At 38.8% G+C, this 20,662-nt stretch overlaps 1 protein-coding gene across 1 annotated transcript in view; it reads right to left on the reverse strand.

Moving 5' to 3' along the window:
• Positions 1-20,662, reverse strand: part of LOC139946094 (galanin receptor 2a-like) — a 34,444-nt gene that overhangs the window by 6,474 nt on the left and 7,308 nt on the right. Inside the window, exons 2-3 of the mRNA XM_071943697.1 lie at positions 2,847-3,322; positions 1,212-1,335 (exon numbers count right to left, since the gene is read on the reverse strand). Coding sequence (XP_071799798.1) covers positions 1,212-1,335; positions 2,847-3,304 — 582 coding nt within the window. The 5' untranslated portion in view covers positions 3,305-3,322. The remainder of the gene's footprint in view (positions 1-1,211; positions 1,336-2,846; positions 3,323-20,662) is intronic.

Raw genomic sequence — 20,662 nt, forward strand, 5'->3', positions numbered from 1 at the left:
GGGAGTGCTCGTACACGTGTCTTGCTCACGTGCGCAGTGGGTGGAGCTTAGTGGAAAGCCGGAACGGTCCACTGCAACACAAAGCAACACAATTCACCATGAGACAATTGTTGTCAGTTTTACCATAGTGTTTGTGACTGACACTTTACTTTAGCAACTACGTTTGATTTGAAGTAAAGATCCATTTTAGTTCTCTGTGAAAGTGGCCCCTCGTATGTCGCAGAGAAAGGAGCGAAACTTTACACTGGTGCTCTCACAACCACTTTAAAACATATTGCATACAAGTTGGGCATAATAGGCAGGTTAAGTGTCAATTATCAACATTGATGGTTTGTAATAAAGCACTGGACACAGGTTTACCAAATTGTATAAAATCTGTTTATACTAGGCTACAAATGAACAAGTTGATATTAATTTTGTGTGGACCTTTTTAAGACACTGGACACGTTTGGTAATGTCAAAACCTGGGCCCAATTTCATTGAGGTGCTAAGCACAAAAATTTGCTTAGCATGAAATATCTTGCCTGATAAAAACAGAACTTGCAACAAAATTTCCATTTGTTGCATATTGCTTGATACTGGTATTCAGCTGTTGTTTGCTTATATCCTGAAAAATCATGTGAAAATTTGGTTGGTAAATCCTGTTTTTATTAAGACAAAAATTTCATGTTTTAAAAGCAATTTTTTGGCTTAGCAGCCTAAAGTAAAAACACGTGTTGCACGCATTTGTGTGTTTTCGTATGCCCAGTAAAATGCTTCCCTCAAAAAGATACTTCACACTATGTTTTGAGTATCAATTACAGTTTTCTATTACTCGATACCAAGTAAGTTTTAATGCCAACAACAATTATGCTTTACTTTTGCACTTTATAGTACGATGTTACTCACATGTGAGGCTCGTACTCGTTTAGGAAAAAGAAGAAGAAGAAGAAGTTTTTGAAGTAATTAACAATAACTTCAAGTGACTTTCACTTCAGTGCTAGCCCTGGTAGGACGTCTGCAACGGAGGAGTCCAACCTGGGCTAACTTCAGTGCCAATGTTCAACATTGGTAGTCTTTCATACTCTATGATTAAGCATAGCCCCACTTGTGTGGTCAAGGACAGCTATCCTTGGCCACACAAGTGGTGCTATAAGCATATCATGATATCGCTCAGCAAAATATAACAATTCCGGAGCTCCAATAACAAAAAAAGGGGGAAATTCACTTACCACGCTAAGCAAATGCGGAACACTTGCGATCGCTGCACTTATCCACACAGTCACTATGATCTTGTAGGCGTTTCTTATGGTCAGCTTAGTACGTGATTTCAACGGAAACATTACCGCATAACACCTGAAAGAGTAAAAATTTACTCAATTTTATTGGGTCAGGCAAGCACTAGAGGGCGCTTGATATAGAAGTTTAAACATTAGGCCGTGTCCGAAACGGCGACTTCGGCTACAGCTACGGCTAGATCGCCCGCGTCTGCCTATTCTTCAACACTGGTAGACGCGCTGATCTAGACGTAGCTGTAGCCGAAGTCGTCGTTTCGGACACGGCCTTACTCTGCCCAATTTTATGGAGCGCAGTGCTTTATAAATGGCCGATTTTGTACTGTGCGATTTCCATTTCGGAGCGATGCTAAACTTTTTTTTTAAAGCACACGAAAAGGGAAACATGTCGGTGGTGACTGCACGCAAATGAATGACGTCACAATGCAATGGTGAACGTGCAAGATGGCCGCCTAATTTTCTTGCTAACTTGTGAAATACGCTTACTTCTTAGCAAATTGTTTTGCTACAGTAAGCCCGAAAATTTGCTTAGCATTTTTAGCAGCGCTATGAAATTGGTTAACGGATGGGGGCCCAAGATAAAGACAGGCGTACTTGGTTTACGGAACCAAAAATCACATTTGCATCTGAAAATGGGTAAAGAACTTCCAGGTCAGGAATTTATGTCACTTCTGATTTTTGATACTATTCTTGTTCTTGAGTGTATGACTTTTTAGCGATCTGGCCATAGCCTATAAAAGAATGTGTTGACTTAAGAATGAAAGTCATTGATACTGTACGTTTTCTGTTTAGGTCCATTTCGGCAAATGAGCAGCCGATTTAATGTTCGTTAGTTCAAATTAAAGTTAATTTGTCGCTCCATGTTTCAAATTTCAATTTCGGTCATTCAATTTCATTGTGAGGCATTCAAATTCCTTTTAGCACTGTTTTAAATTTAGCATAATTTATCGCCACTATTTCGTGGCTAAAAGCCATCATTCAATTTAGCAATGCTGGTTTTCGACTTGAGATTTTACTTATTTAATTTAGTTCAATTTCACAAAGAGGCAATCATGTTTGCTAAATGAGATGTCAAATAATATTAAAGGCAGTGGACACTATTGGTTATTACTCAAAACAATTATTGGCATAAGACCTTTCTTGGTGACGAGTAATGGGGAGAGGTTGATGGTATAAAACATTGTGAAAAGCGGCTCCCTCTGAAGTGCCATAGATTTCGAGAAAGAAGTAATTTTCCACGAATTTGATTTCGAGACCTCAAGTTTAGAACTTGAGGTCTCGAAACCAACCATCTAAACGCACACAACTTCGTGTGACAAGGGTTATTTTTCTTTCATTATTATCTCGCAACTGATGACCGATTGAGCTCAAATTTTCACAGGTTTGTTATTTTATGCATATGTTGAGATACACCAACTGTGAATGCTAGTCTTTGACAATAATACCAATAGTGTCCACTGCCTATAAGTAAAAACAAAAACAGATAGCTGCACTAAGTAACTGTTTCAGTACCTTCACTTCAGTTCAGTTAGTTTTACTCAATGATCTATCATTGGCTCACAATGTACCTACCTCTCCATGCTGATCGCAGCGAGATGAAAAACCGAACTGATGGCGGAAAGCAGTTGCAAATATCCAGGGGTCCTGCATAGGACTTCACCCCACTTCCACGATCCAGCATAAATAGTTATCTTCAAAAGCCATGGTAACACAATTGCGACCATGATAAGATCGGCAACAGATAAGCTGGCAAGGAGAGTATACATGACCGTGTGAAGATTTCGACACCTCCAAATGGTGTAAATAACTAAGATGTTTCCAAGGGTCCCGACCACCATTGTTAAACTGTAGCAGATGATTGTGATGATTTCCATGATCAAATAGATGTGTTTTTCTCGTTGGAAAGCTTCAACGTCGTACGAATAAGTGGAGTCGGACGAGTTGGTAATTGAATTCGACTGATTCGCCCAATATAAGACGCCACGAGTCATGATGTCTGTGGTAAAAGTCGCAACTGGTGGATCCGCCATATCAACACTGGACCGGTTCTGAGTAAAGAATAAAACATCACAAAAATATTTCAGTACCAAATTTAGTTCAAATGATGTTCCACCACAAAAAGTAGAAGTCTTATATAGCGCACGTATCGAGGCGTTTATTTTTTATGTATATACTTCTTTTCCTCAGAAAGATGAGTGATTTAAGTTATGCATTCTGAGACCCAATTATGCAGCACCTTCTCTAAGCGATAAGTGTAACTGTGGGATCTTTTACGTCCATTACACAGCGTACGGGACCAACGGCTTTATGTCCCATCCGAAGGACGAGTCAATACTGGTTAAGTGTCGTGCTTAAGGACACAAGGGTCACGACTCTCCAACCCACACTCTGCTTATCTTAAACACCAGAGCCCAATTTCATAGAGCTGCTCAGCACAAAGGTTTGCTTAGCATGAAATGTCTTCATTGATAAAAACAGGATTACCAATCAAGTTTCGCTTTTTATTGCATAGTGTTTTTGCTTGTATTTACCTGTTGATTGCTTATTCTAAAAAACAACTCCCAAATTATCTCATGTTCTCAACAAGTGGAATGGTATTTCCTGAGTTCCTTTCCAAACCACTTAAAGAGTTGACCCAATTGAAGCCGTTCACATTTATAACTTGATTTTGCAATTGCTTCTTTGGTATTTCATCTTCAGGTGAGGTGCTATATTGCAAAATGTTTGCAGTCAAGAGGAGTAGTTGAGCAAACTACAGAAGCTTTCCTCCATTAGATGAGTAAATATTAACAGGCCACGGTCGTGACATCCTATAACAACACCGGTCATAAGTAATTGACAGAAGGTAATGGTCAACAGTAAGACGGGCCATAGAGAAGAAAAGTCCCTTCTCTAAGCACAAACAAAGCTGTGACTGCACCCGTTTAATGGTATTACAGATGGAGGAAAACGGAACGCTAACTTACCGGCGGTTCTAGTTAACGCTATGAGTGAACCCACATCGCGCACTCACACCTTTAACCTGTCCTACTAGCATTAAATACACTGGGCTGGATTTCACAAAGAGTTAAGACTTGTCTTACCTCGAGTTAGGACGAGTTAAACGTAATTTATATTTCCTACACTTTTTGAAATCATCCTAGACACTCAAAAAAATTGAGCATAAACACTTACGTGGTAACGAGCATTATGAGAGCTCTTTCATGATAGCATAAAACAATGTGAGAAATGGCTCCCTCTTGAATACGTAGTTTTTGGTGAAAGGTAATTTCTCACTCAAATAATATTGAAAGACTTCAGACCTAAAGCCCCTTTTAGGCATTTGATGAAATCACAAAAAATTGTGCAACATGGGTGTTTTTCGTTAAATATTCTCTTGCAACTTCGATGACCAAAATAGTCAAAATCTTCACAAAGGTAACTATTATTTGATCCAAGTTTGAGCCTTCGGGTTGTTGCCTACCTTTAATATTTTCCCCTTCGAACACTTGAAAGGATTAAAAACAAGATGTGTTTACTTTCCACTTATATATTCATGGTATATTGATACAATAATTAATGAAAAGTCCCTTGCACTCGAACCCGTCTGGAAATAACTGTTCTCTTGAAGATAATTATAAATTAATACTAGACGTCCGTGCACAATACTTGATCAACTCCATGAGGCATATTTGAAGTACAGTGGGGTGGACACTCAAATAAAGCACACATTCTCAAAATGCATCCTTGTGGAATGACAGTAAACTTAGTTTGATATTGGATATTGGACTTATGTTTGTACAGATGATGGATGTCGGTTTTTCGACAATGGATATTGGGCATTCCCATAGGTTTGTACAGTGGATGTCTACCTTGTACATCGATATTGGATATACAAAATTATTGGTAAGCCCAATATCCAATATCGATATACTGGGTGGATACTTCACTGTACAAACCTATGGGAATGTCCAATATCCAATATCGATATACAATGTAGACATTCACTGTACAAACCTATGGGAATGTCCAATATCCAATATCGATATACAAAGACATTCACTGTACAAACCTACGGGAATGCCCAATATCCAATATCGATGTACAATGTAGACATTCACTGTACAAACATATGGAAATGTCCAGTATCCAATATCTTAAAAGCAACATCGATATTTGCTATACAAATATTAAATGAATGTCCAATATCCATTATCAAACTAACATTACCGTTATCCTTGTGGAACACTGTTTTGTTCCTTCATTTATCCCACCCACAATTAGCGGGTTTCTGTAGACTTTGTGCACACATTTCCCGTTGGAGCACCCGGGCTTTAGATTTCCCCAGATGGAGTCTTTTTATTTTCACTTTTTTGTTTTGACCTTGGTCTCCATCAGTTAGACCTATAACTATGGTGGCCATGAAGGGACATCGCCCATCGCAAATATCTTTGCAAATAATTGCCACATCGCAAATATTTGCAAAGATATTTGCGATGTGCGATGTCCCTTCAGGGCCACCATATATAACCGAAAACGAGCATACTGTTTGGTTGGGGTAAATTTGTCTGGTGTATAAAACCCAATCCAAACAGTGCGCGAAAAGAGTGTCCACCATTACCTCAAAAAGCCTAACTCAATCTTCCATCTCGGCTTAACTGCATTAAAAATTAAGCAAATTTGAAGAACATTTTTCATTTGCTGAAAAAATGTACGCGGAGAAACCAGTCGCAAACAGCTGGTTATACGTCCGTTGCTTAGCAATGTGGTTTATTCGTTAGGTAAATTTGAACACTACAGCCTAATGAAACTAGACGGTATATTATACCAATTGTGCCTATAGATGCCTTTTTATATACTTCTCTAAATCTATACAAAATTGGTGAAAAACGCGGGGAAAAAAATTAATGAAGAGTTTTAAGAGGGAAGCAGAAGGGGCGGAAGCCCCCTTCTCGTTTCCCCTTTATTGCCCCCCCCCCCTCTTCCGACAAAAAAATACTGTTTTGTCGTCGCGTCCGGACGCATCCGTCCAACACAAGTTTGTGACTTTGTTTCTCTTATCATATTAAAGGAACACGTTGCCTTGGATCGGACGAGTTGGTCAAAACAAAAGCGTTTGTAACCGTTTTTTATAAAATGCATATGGTTGGAAAGATGTTTTAAAAGTAGAATACAATGATCCACACAAGTTTGCCTCGAAATTGCGTGGTTTTCCTTCTACTGTGCGAACTAACATGGTCGGCCATTTATGGGAGTCAAAATTTTGACCCCAATAAATGACCGACGTGTTAGTCGACAAGGTAAAAGGAAAACCACGCAATTTCGAGACATGTTTGTGTGGATCATTGTATTCTACTTTTACAACATCTTTCTACCCATATGCATTTTATAAAAAACGGTTACAAACGCTTTTCAAAGACCAACTCGACCGATCCAAGGCAACGTGTTCCTTTAACGACGCTACTTATTGTTACTGACCGTGTAACATTCTAATTAATGTTTGGACATCACTTTAATTTTGAAAGGTTAACAATAAGACGCAAATAAAGCATATTTTGTATTTGTTGACTTAATTCAATTCAATTCAATTAAAACAAATTGTTTATTAAAACATGTATCGCACATGCCAACATAAAAAAAAATGTTCAAACAGTGTAACATCGACGTTTGTTGCACAGACGCAAGTATGGTGTCTTTGACGCCGTTTACCAATCTAACCCGAATCTAACCGTCTGGGTGGTATACAAAATTAAGCTCCAAACCGGTAACACAAGTGACCATACAGCTCAAGTGAAACATTTCTGGGGGCAAATCTTCGTCTAATGAGATTGTCAAAACTGAAAATTATAACATTTTTGGGAAAAGCAACCTTAAATCGATTGCAGCGATGGAAATAAGAGCGGTGTGCTCTCATAATATTTGGTGACTTCTGGAGACCAATGACAAAACAAAGAAGGGAAAATAAAGTCGGGAAATTCCAAAGACCGGGGTGCTCCACAAGCCATTTTGTGTAAAAAGTCCAAGGAAAAATCTTAACTACAGGTATAATGGAAAGAACAAAATATAGTCTCCAAAGTGATGCATATTTTGAGAATGTGTGAACGTGCATGCTGAGTATGTGCTGACACACAACGATGTAAACCCGCAATTAATATTCGTCATCCCCTGATGCAAAGTTAATATCTCATAAACAGGTATGAACGTGCACAATTTGGTGATCTGGCGTCGTTTTCAGCATAACTTGACCCTCAATTCGACGAAATGTCACAGCTGCAGGCGTGGTCGGTCATATTGAAAAACTATAGAAACATTAATTTGCTCTTTCCTACATTGCTTTAAATAAACAACATGCACGGTGTCCCATGACGAGTTGACCCTTTTATGGTAAATTTAGAGTAGCTTCCCGCGTTGCTACCAGACCCAAGCCGTGCCAGTCATCACAACGACCGACATTCTTGCCGTTATTTTCCAGGAATAAACAGCAAGAGAAAAAAGTCAGAGTACAGATTTACTTCATTGGTTTAATTATTCACCTCTGGTATTAGCGATCTTACCAGGGGGTTTTACATCGGGATTACGTCAAAGAGAAAGGTTTATCGTGAACTGGGGTGTTATTGCGGAGAACAGATTGGACACGGTAAATAATACTCTTAAAGCTCTTAAGTCTGGAATATATAGGTCAGAATCTTAAAAAGTGTACCTTTGATTTTTGAACCGCTCGATTGTTTTAATCCTGTAATTTAGATGTGTCATCAAAACTGACATGTGAAAAATTAATTTCGCTTTTTAGATGTCGCCGAAAATCTTGAGCGAATAATTTTCATGCAGACAGGATAATCACTGATAGAATAGCACAACCTGAGAAATGTTGCTGCGGTAAGGAAAATGCTTTATACTATCGTAAGCTGATGAGGCCTACTACCAACAGCTATTAAGTATAATTGTTTCGACCAAACGTATACCCTCTCAACAATACTCTCTTAAAGGCAGTAGACACTATTGGTAATTACTCAAAATAATTATTGGCATAACATCTTTCTTAATGACGAGTAATGGGGAGAAGTTGATGGTGTAAAACATTGTGAGATACGGCTCCCTCTGAAGTGCCATTGTTTTCGAGGAAGAAGTAATTTTCCACGAATTTGATTTCGAGACCTCAGATTTAGAACTTGAGGTCTCGAAATCAACCATCTAAACGGACACAACTTCGTATGACAAGGGTGTTTTTTTCTTTCATTATTATCTCGCAAGTTCGATGACCGATTGAGCTCAAATTTTCACAGGTTTGTTATTTTATGCATATGTTGAGATACACCAACTATGAAGACTGGTCTTTGACAATTACCAATAGTGTCAACTGCCTTTAATGTAAAAGAGTAAAAAAGCACTCTTTGAAGAGCCATATGAAGGACAACTCTTTTTTGAGTGGTCTTCCACTCTTTTAGATCGAGATTTGCATCTTTTTTAGTGATTCTTCACTCTGTCCTGGGGTGAAACCCCTCTAAAAAAGTGAAATAACCACCACTCTTCTTGAAGAGCCATATACGAAGGACAGCTCGAAATGTAAAGAGTCGTGTTTTACATTTAGAGAGTACGGTGGGAAAATGTAATAGTGGGATAGGCCTATATACGAAAGACAGAACCTGTCAAATGAGTTTCTGACCAAGTTGCTGCATCATTCAAATACGACGACCACCTGCGGACTGAGTCAATATCAAGTAGAAACCAGATAGGCTGCTATGAACAAAAGAAATCACAGGCCGCCTGGTGTTTGATCAGCAGGGTGTGGGTTCGGATCCCGGACGTGACACTTGCTACATAAAATTGGGGAGGTAGTGCTTTCTGCTCTACCGGCCAGGCTTCGAATTGATGATACCCAAGCCTATATCCGTATGGACTGTAAAGGGGTTAACCCTGTTTCAGCCCTAGGAGTAGGTGGCAACGGCCTCTGGAAAAAATAATTGTAGCCCACACCTTGAAGTGGCCTTCAGGCCTTGTGTGTCAGGCGACTTGCATAACAAAAACCTAAAAAAAAACATGCTGTTAAAATATACAACGAATTTATTTCGAGAGAACATCAAGGCACTGCTGCACATCGTTGGCCTATATGCCAATTTCCTTTACAACGTCGAACCCAGCCGCTAAGCAGGACCCGATTTTGTAGCACAAAAAGTAGCTAAGCATAACAAATTTACGGCTACCAGAACCAGCCAAGCTACTATTTCACTGGAACACTTGTGTCTGATATATCTTGCTCATGTCTGCTAAGCATAATTTTGTTCACCAACTATAAGCTCTGCTCATTAGGTCTTTAAAATTAATTGCAAACAATCCAACCTTGTTAATTCAAACTAATTTGATAGTGAAGATAGAATTTGGTATTCAAAACAAAAAGTAAGGTAGATAGATAGTTAGCTAGATTAAAGACTTATTTATTGTCCACGTTAACAAACAGAAACTTGACATCCACTGGCCAAATATACAAGAATACACAATCAATATCAACACTTTATAAATTACAAATTAATGCTCCATAAAACCACGAATATTTTAATAAGGACGGTAAATCTCTGTCAAGCCATGAAGTTATACATTAACTTAAATTTGTTCTTAGTTATAAACCTGATTGAAGGATTGTGGTTAAGTTGTATGTTAATGCATTTAGAAACATTGTACCGTTCCAAAATGGAGGTAATTGTTTGCAAACGAAAGAAATGCCTGTACCATTAATAAAATGTATTGTTTCCCCTGCCTCCATTAAAGTTCCTATTCTGTTATAAACCTGATTTGATAAAAAGTGGTTAAGCTGCATTTTCATGCAACAATAAACGTTTACCGTTCCAAAATGGAGGTAATTTGCAAACGAAAGCAAGTACTGTACCATTAATATTAAATGTTATTTCCCCCTCACTTTCAATTAAGTGGTACGACAATTAATTTGGTCTTTTTAAATTTTTTCTTAATTAATTTATTGATTTTTGTATTTTCATGCAATCAGAACATTTTTATCTGAAAAAATTGCTTTGGATGAATTGCCGCGTCACCGGAACTAATCCGGATTAATTCGTAATAAGGAGCCGTTATTAAATGGATAACTTTTATAAGTCTAAGGCAGGAACCTATAAATCTTCCTGTTAACGTCAGGAACTCGGACCACATTCGAATTCAAGCTACGTCCGATGACGTGTATTTAGATGTTCGTTATGCGTAGGCATATGGCTTTGATGAAGGAGGTATCATTAACGTATGGCTGAACATCAAAAGAAACGAATGGTCGGTAGCACGCACGAGCTACTAATCCTAATTAATGATGTAGTTTGTACAAATTAACTTTTACTTGATTACTCGTGGAACTAAGTCAACATTCACAATAGCCCTATTACGGTTGTACAAATAAATGCATAGGCTGACATAATTGTTTTTTTTTTATGAATAATGAGACATTGATGAATTCCGTAATTATGGTTATAATGAACAGCAAAGTTTCCTTTACAAACTACTGACAGGACTGGGTAATTGGGTTTACGAACCAGAAACAGATGTGATCGATGCCAAGCTTTTCTCGCAAGTTTCAGGTAAATAACAGGTGAATTAGGCCGCTTGTGGGTTTACGAACCAGAAACAGATGTGATCGATGCCAAGCTTTTCTCGCAAGTTTCAGGTAAATAACAGGTGAATTAGGCCGCTTTTTCAAGTTTACAAGAATTGTGGCTAAAGGGCTACAGCTACTACTATTGCTAGAAGTGAGTTCTTAAAGGCACTGGACACTATTGGTAGTTACTCAGAATAACTATTAGCATAAAACCTTACTTTGTGACAAGTAATGGGGAGAGGTTGATAGTATAAAACATTGTGAGAAACGGCTCCCTCTGAAGTGACATAGTTTTCGAGAAAGAAGTAATTTTCCACGAATTTGATTTCGAGACCTCAAATTGAGAATGTGAGGTCTTGAAATCAACCATCTAAACGCACACAACTTCGTGTGACAAGGGCGATTTTTCTTTCATTATTATCTCGCAACTTCGATGACCGATTGAGCTCAAATTTTCACAGGTTTGTTATTTTATGCATATGTTGAGACACACAGACTGTGAAGGCTAGTCTTTGACAATTACCAATAGTGTCCACTGCCTTTAATGCAAACCCAACCCCATGGAACAAGTCTTGTACGTTATACGTATCAAGGAAAACTGCTCACAAGGTAGTAGTACGTCAATCAAACAAAACTCCTTTCAAGGAACCGCATCCGATTTCAAGAAATGCTAGGATTGATCATACCTCGGGTTAGGATAAGTGACTTGTCCTAACTAAGAATGGGTTCAATGCGTCCTAACGTCTTCGGATATGTCCCAAAAGTCTGAAGAGTAATCCTAAGTTAGGAAGAGTTTGGTGAAATTGACGGCAGGTCTCTTAAAGAAGGTCGGTTCAGCTACAACATAGCCCACCAACATTTTGCTAAATAATAATTGCACAGTGTACCAACCCCGTCAATGCGGAGATGGCCAAGGTAAAGTAAGCTGTGCGTACTTTAGTTACATCCTACTCGGCCCTGAAAATGTCCTTTGAACTGTAATAAGGATCACATTGCATCATACCGCCGGCATCATCGTGTAAACACAAATGAGATATTACGATTAACAATTTTGTTCAATCATGAAAGAAAGGAAAAAAAAAATGAAATTGAACCCAATCGGTCATTACGCGACACAGCATTTCCTGAAACCAGATCTTACCAATAAAGGGCCAGTATTTTAATTCATTAAGCGCGGGAGCCCTCTTAGCCATGTTGACCGATGTGTGTCTGGGGAATTTGACACCGTTAAGAAGCAAGCAGCCCCGGTAGCTGTATTTGTTTTGCTCCGCCTGTTCTTTCGCGCCATTTGGAAAGTCGATGATATTAAAAAGAAATTCGCCCTGAATACCGCAATGGTCTGGCTTCGGACCCCCTCGGGGAGGTGTGTACGGGATTGCGGCTGGAATCCGCAATGGTCTGGCTTCAGACCCCCTCGGGGAAGTGTATATGGGATCGTGGCGGTGCGACTCACACTATACATGAATAAGCCTAATGCCCTACAGAGAATCACCTCGCCATTGTGAAAATCGATGTAAAAGTTTAATGTACTTTTGATAAACAGGTTACAGAAATGGTGTCATTTCTTTTTTACACAAGGAGGAGTCATAAATAGATTGTTTATTGCCAACAAAATGCTGGCAAATATATTGAGAGAAAGGGGTTGCAGTGTAGTTGCTAATTCTTCTCCAACCAGGTTTATAATACGGAGGAAAGAAAGTAATAAACTCGGTGAATATAAAGCATAAAGCTCATACGCATCTAAAGTGGCTGATCAAATGTGTCCTTGCATATCGCAACAACTTCTAATTACAAACACTGTAAAAAACATCCTCACTTCAGAAACGGCACCGTTTCCGACACTTTGACGATACTGGCACGTACGAGAACACAGTGTTTAATGAGCTAGAGAGTCCCACCGATTCTAAATATTAGATCCAAACTACCGGTAGTCACCTCCATGGCCGTGACATTAAACCCTATTTCAATTTCATGAGGAAGTTTCGATCCAACTCACGAACATAGAGTTCTTAAAGGCACTGGACACCTTTGGTATTGCTCATGGAAGTTGCCAGAGAATATTGAAAGAAAAACACCCTTTGTTGCATTACTTTGTGTAATTTCAGATGCATAATAAAATGCTTCAGCTGAGGTGTTATTATATAAAACAGAAATTACCTCTTTCTTAAAAACTATACGTTACTTTAGAGGGAGCTGTATGTCACAATGTTGTATACTATCAACAGCTCCACATTGCTCCTCACAAAGGAAGATTTTATGCTACCTAATTTTGAATAATTACCAGTAGTGTATAATTACCAGTAGTGTCCAGTGCCTTTAAAATATGAACTCTCAGTTACAAATCTTGACGGAGTAGAGAGGCGGGAAGAATCATATTGAAAGTCCGAACGAAAGGCTCTCTCTAATTAAAACCTCCTTTTGTTTTAATGCATGCCGACGTACGTGAGGGTGCATAAAGTCAACCCGCGTGTGTTATTTGCGTTTTAATTGGACGATATGTGTTGAATGTGTAAACCAATACAAATGCCCACTTAGAGCGATGTATAGTTGGGCTACTCGGCATGTTCTAGAAAACTAATTTACTGAAAGGAAAACGGATCTACTTTAGGAGATTACCAGCGATGAAGCACGGAGTATATCGTCGCGTCGGGGCGTCTGTGTGGATGGAGTGAGACAACAGCTGTTCATAACACTTTACAGGAGCATAAATCCGGAAGCCATCCTCTGTCTTGCCAACCTTGTTCCCCGCGTACACACCCAATTTTTGCACACAGAGTTGTGGGGACTTCTTATTGTTGTTCTAATAGTAATACTCCCTTTCCCCAAAATCCAACAAATGTTGCTTGACATTGTCTTTGCTGATCAAAAATTTAGTCGGGTACCAGCCACAACAATGCAAACTTAAAGTAATTTGGCTGGTTACCTGATGCTGTTCAGCAACACTACTCTGTGTTTAGCGTCTTTTAGTCCTCATGAAATTGGGTCCTGTTTGCGCAAGTGGCACGCAGTTCACATCGTGGATACGGATTCTTACGCCAGAAAATAAGGACATTTTGTTTCTTCTCCAACCTCATTACTGTTATACTAATCTCATTGGGAGCAAAAAACAAGGCAACTGCGTTATTGTTACAAACCAACGGTCACAGATCACATTCAATGATTTGTGGCCATCATCAGTGTCCTTTTGAATGGCTCTGCTTACCGCCGAATTCTGCTCTTACAATCACCATTCTCCGCTTATAAAGTGTGCAAGTGCCGAGTTTCTGTGCGAACAATGCTTGACAATGCTTGATGTAAGCGCGGAGTTCCCCGCTTTCCTAAGCACCGATTCTTTGCTTACCGGAAGCAGAGTCATGAAATTGAGCCCTGTCCGCTTACCCGTGTACATTGAATTGACCGATATTCGTTATCATTGGTTCAAAATCGTAGGAAATTCATCGCGGCCTAGTACTTTTGTGACGCCAGTAGGCCTAGTATATTGGCTGTATACACTTCCTCAAGGACCAATATTTTTAATAACCCCTTTCACGTTTTCAGCGCTGAAGCAAAACCACATGTGCACACTTGTGATTTGAATTATACATTGGCGCCCAAAACTGCCACAAATGCCCCAACACGCACGTAGTCCGATACGTCACACTTCGCGGTTTACTGATAATCACAATGTAAAATTTACCTCAATCTATGCAGTTTGTTTAAAACATTATTTTTTGTATCATAGTAGCTTTGTGTTCTCCAGATTTCTGAGTGCAAACAAAAACATGCAACTGGTAAACACAGGTCGAGCTCAAAACCATCTGCTCTTGTTATTAATCAACTAGGACTAATTTCAGCGAACTCGAAATGTCTTCGACCAAACCCCAACGACCCCGACGAGACGCACACGGGGGAAATCTCAGAGGCTGTTTAATGCCAACCACATTAATGTGAGATCTCCTACCGTGAACATGACATAGCATGCCTCTCCTGGTCGCCTTGGGGTTAAGCCTACCCCTTTATTGAGTTCCTATATCGAGTTTTCAAACACAATCATCTGTTTCACTGGTGTGACTTTCCCAGTAAACTCTTAAAAGCATGACACCGTTTTTAATAAATGATTTCGCCCGAACTGATAACAGACCAGTCAAAATAATAAGCCATGCCTACTGGTCGTCCTATAACTGATGATGAATTCCATCAACCACAATGACTTACAGTTCTCAACAAATGAAGCTGGTTATGTTCTTGGAAAGACATTTGCAATTAATTCCGGGTCAGATCTGACCCTTTCCGGGTCAGAGCTGACCCGGGACTTTTTAGAGTGAAGGCCAGAGTTTTATGATAATGCCACAAGAAAAGTTCATACAACAACGCCATTGTTTTGAACCCCGATAAGTACAATTCAAACTTTGTACGTGTTTTCTTCAGACAGACAGGTACACTGCAAACACTTTAAAGTCACCTGGAAGTGGTATTTTTTCAAAATAAAGCTTTTGTCACTAATATATGTGTTTGGATGAGTGGAATGTGAATAAACAGTTAACTAAGGTTTTAAAAAATCAGTTCTTATGTTATTCACAAATTTAAGAGTAGACCCCGACCCGAGAGGGCGCTGTTCGTGACGTCAATCGAGGCAGACTTTGCCTGTAATGCGTAGAGTAAACACAATTGCAAAGTACATGTACGGACCAAGTCGTGAGTTTGTACGTTTCAAAAATATTTTTTTTTTTTTTTTTTTTTCCGGCAATGCCGACCAGGTGTATTGCTGCTGAATGCAGAAAAACACTTTTTGAAACATACCAACTCACGACTTGGACGTACATGTACTTTGCACGTGTGTTTACTATACGCATTGCAGGCAAAGTCTGCCTCGATTGACGTCCCAAAAGGGGTAGGCGGAGTCAGCCCCCAAACAACCTTACATAATTTTTAAAATATAAATCGTGACAAACAATTACTAAAGAAATTGTTTTTTTGTTCGTAAGCAATACTCTTATGTTTGAAAGAAAAAAAAATTGTTGTCCAGGTGACTTTAACATCCAATGAAGAGACAGAAAACCTAAAAAGACAGTGATACCAGAAAACTCAGACTTTAAGGTAAAGGTGATTTAGAACGTTATTTAATAGTACAAAATTATCTCTCAAAACGACCAAATCAAAAACGCATTAACGTTACTTCTGATAAAACAATGTTCACACATCGCACTAAATGGGCAAACGAGCAATCTGAATTGCAGGTGTGACAATTGAGATTGGTTTTCAAATCAAACTAATGTCATACCTTTTGGGGAAAACATTGTATAAACTGCCATTACGCGTTACAAATACCTGTATTTGCAAGTTGAACATCGCTTTAGCTATAACGATTAAGTACAAATAAGATACACCAGAACTGTGATGCTGGTACAACCAGATGAACATAAAATCAGGTAACACTTGTAGCTCATGACAGTGTGTGAGTCCTGACATAAGCTCCTCGCCTAAGAGAGATGAGGCAAATTTTGTAAGTCTTTTCATGGAGGTAGGAATTCCTATATACCTCCATGGTCTAGACACGACGACGTGAGATGCTTGATTTTGAGCTCATTTCCACTGTTCTCAAAAGGGAACGTAAACTTTAAACGGTTCAAGCATTTCGCGTGATAGAAAATTGATACTACAAAATAGCGCATGATAAAACCGTCACATAAAGCACATGATTATTGTTAGAATATGAGGGGATTCGGTTCAACATTTTGTTTTAATTATTTGCACTTCTAAGTTGCCTCAACCTTAAACAATTCATTCACAATGAGACCCTGAAGCATGGCCGAATTTTTTACACTGCAATCAATTCATGTAGGTCACATTTGTCTCAGCCATGGGAAGAGAAGTTGATTTGATTCAGGTTTAAATTTATCAGAACTTGGAAGGCTCTGGTTTGTTGATATTTTATACGCACGACCTCAGCTTGATTGAAGCCTTCAAAACACTAGACCTTGCGTGTGTTGTGTTTATTAACACTGCAAGCGTTTCTGTTGCCCTTCGACTGGGCGATTGCACAGTGTTTTGCCGTAATCGGTAATTTCTCATTTGTCATCAGGCTGCCCTTATTAGTGTGATAATAATCCATGGTAATCTTACGTCTCGCGAGGGATGGACAAGGTCAGTGTCTTGCTGATTGTGATTACAGTCAGCAGATAGAGCACCCGATTGGACTTAAAGGCAGGGGACACTATTGGTAATTGTCAAAGACTAGCCTTCACAGTTGGTGTATCTCAACACATACATAAAATAACTAACCTGTGAAAATTTTAGCTCAATCGGTCATCGAAGTTGTGTGCTTTTAGATGCTTGATTTCGATACCCCAAGTTCTAAACCTAAGCTCTCGAAATCAAATTCGTGGAAAATTACTTCTTTCTCAAAAACTATGGCACTTCAGAGGGAGTCGTTTCTCACAATGTTTTATACTGTCAACAGCTCTCCATTACTCGTCACCAAGAAAGGTTTTATGCTAATAATTATTTTGAGTAATTACCAATAGTGTCCACTGCCTTTTAACGTTGATGATGATGATGATTAGAGAAATTGAGGTACATGGGATACGCAGCTAGTCATTATATTTCTCTACCAACCTGCTGATATTTCTTTACACCGAACAGCAATGTAATAATGAAAGCCAAATAAGTTCAAACTTCCCCTTCCTCTTGCTGACAAAAGCAGTGAAGCTGTCCCTAGAATACCCTCCAATCAAACTGCCAGATATGGTGAGAAACTCACCCAATCTCCCATTCGGACACGTTCTGCCCCGGAACCACGCCGATTGCGCCAATATTGATACCGTTCAGGCCCTCCAAACAACCCCTATTGTTGATCTACGTGCCCTCCCAGGCAGATTTCCGTGAAGAGAATGAGTTCTTAATTGGCACTATAGGATCGCTCCATCTTTTTTTGATATCTCCTTCATCAATGGCGGAACCAATGCATAGAGCCTGCCGGACGGGAGCTGATTGTTTTCGTCCTTATGTATAACAAGTGTTATACCGTGTTTCCAATTCTACCCTCAAGCAGCGCAGCGATTTATTCTTAAAGAAAAATTCACAGCACACGTCACTTTCGGTTCGGATGAACACAACTGTGATTGATTCGTAAGTCATTAAGATGAAAAGTTCAAGAGTTTGATCGCTATCAAATCCAATTAACTTGTTTTTCAATCTTGTTGTCTTGAAAACAATGTGAACCAATAACCTTTGTGATTAGTTTAAAAGCGAGGCCAATTTAGAGACTGTTTTTGGACGTCTTCGGCCTCACCATAAAGGCGTCGGACTCTGACCCTACAGCTGCATGGTATTGGTGCGGTTTAGCCTGGCGTCGGCCTGCTGCTGTCAACGTTAATTTCGAACAAAACTGAACGTTACGTCCAACCATAAAAGGCGAGTTGACAGATTAAACAATTGAACCATTTTACGGAGATAAATCACAGTAATTTAAAGTTCATATAGGCCTAGTAGTCAACAAAATCTGCTCGAAAGAAGAGGCGACAAGTTAAAGACACTGACCACTATTGGTAATTGTCAAAGACCAGTCTCTCACTTGGTGTACCTCAACATGCTCCAAAAAACAAACATGTGAAAATTTGCGAGATAATAATGAAAGAAAAAACACCCTAGTCACACGAAGTTGTGTGCTTTTAGATGTTTTATTTCGAGACCTCAAATTCTAATTCCGAGGTATCGAAATCAAATTCGTCGAAATTTACTTCTTTCTCGACAACTACGTTACTTCAGAGGGAGCAGTATCCCACAATGTTTTAGGCTATCAACAACTCCCCATACTCGTATACAAGTAAGGTTTTATGCTAACAGTAATTTACCCAATAGTGTCCACTGCCTCTAAGCAAATAAAACAGTTTACAGAGATAAATCACATTGGTTTAAAGTTTATAGTTCAATCAAATCAAACCGCTCATACTGATTAACAAACACATTTTCAATGATACTAGACAACTGCAACATAGCCAATGGCATGTTCCTGAGAGAAACGTGTACCAACGTTAATGGTGCACTTCTCCAAACTCCCGTTTGGAACTAGATTATTTTAGACTTTTATAACTTATCCACACGTTCAGTAATTATAAAATGTTCCACGGAGCAAAACTCCTGCAGTCCCATCATTAGCAATCAGGGCTAGAATAACTAGTGATACGTCATCCATCACAAGACTTCCTTCCGATTTATTAAGACAGCACTTTACGAAAATCTCTCATAACGTCTTCAAGGTCAATGCATTTTTGGACTTGCCACGGCAAACAGACAAATAATGAACAAGTGGCCGTATAACGAGCCAAGATATTACAACTCGAATCTACATCAACAATTTCTGTGACGTCACTCTATTGATGAAAGTGTAGATTATTTTTACAAATCTAGTAGATTTGTAAATAGACACTTAACTGTAGATTCGTTACAAACTCGTGAACTCGTTACTTCGTGTATTTAAAACTCAAGTATTTTAAACTCAAGTTAGTAGTTTATTTTGAAAATGATGTTCGCTTTCCAAAGTAAAGTATTTTACTTCTTGAGTGAAAAAAATCACCTCTTTTGAAAAAAAACTACGTTACCTGAGAGGGAGCCGTTTCTCACAAAATTTTAAACTGTCAACAGCTCCCAATAGCTTGTTACCACGTAAGTTTGTGTGCTTGTAGTTATTCTGAGTAACCAAATGTAAATGGTTCCCTTTAGGGAATTAGTAATTTAAGTCAAAACACTTCCTATTCTTATAGAGTCATTAGTCTAATTAAGTTGCTTCCGTTAACAAACAATATATGACACGTCGTCATTGTGCCGCGTAAGAAGACAGCTCAAAAAATAAATAGTCTATTAGTTTCAACTCGACGTTTCGATCAGTATGCTCTGATCGTCTTCTGGAGAGAAAGCTTTCTCTCCAGAAGACGATCAGAGCATACTGATCGAAACGTTGAGTTGAAATCAACGGTTCTTTTCAGAACCACCCCCAACTCATTAGAGATTGTCATTACATGGTGTTACCGCAAACCTTTCTATATCGTATTTCCACCATGCAAAGTTTTAAATCCTAATAATAATAATAAGATAACAAATAAAACAACCAAATGAGCTTGTTTGTTCGGGTTTTCATTGTTCGTTTACAGCCTATTTCACCGACGCAATGCATGATTAACAATACAAAGTGACATCATATCCAAAGAAATATAATGATTTAATCCCGTCATTAATATTTGTATCCCCTGCCCCAAAATTGCATTGATGTCGGTTCGTGGAAAAAAGTAATAACTTGGAATAAAAAATACTTTTAATAAAATACGATTCGTAAAGTATACAACATCAACCATATAACTAGCCAGTTTATGGGGGTATATTCAATAGCTCATGTTTTATGACCTCACAAAGCGTGTCTTAAAAAGGATTGTTATGTGATAATATTGGCCTAAAAATATGGAGCTTTTTAAGCACAAAAGGTAGTTAAGCGCATCAAAGTTATGTTTTGTACAAGAATAAGAACCCGCCAAAATACCATCTCACATGTACTATCTGTGGCTGATATCCTTCTTAATTTTGCTAAGCAGAAATTGTTTAAGCAGAAATTGTTTAAGCAGAACTTTCTGCTTTTGCAGCTCTATGAAATAAGGCCCTGTGAGTTATCGATCCAGTCTTTTTTTTCTGGGTGTAATTGAAAACCAGACCTTAGTTCCTCCATTACCGAGATACCAAATCAGCGTACTAACTAAAATGGTTTTCTCTCTCTAAAACCATCCAACTGTGTTCTGTTGTCCGGTGGGAAACATAGGTTTCCATAGCAACCTTTCCACAACGACTACCA

Source organism: Asterias amurensis, chromosome 13 (assembly GCF_032118995.1).
Source record: "Asterias amurensis chromosome 13, ASM3211899v1".
In the NCBI taxonomy this organism is placed as follows: Eukaryota; Metazoa; Echinodermata; class Asteroidea; order Forcipulatida; family Asteriidae; genus Asterias; species Asterias amurensis.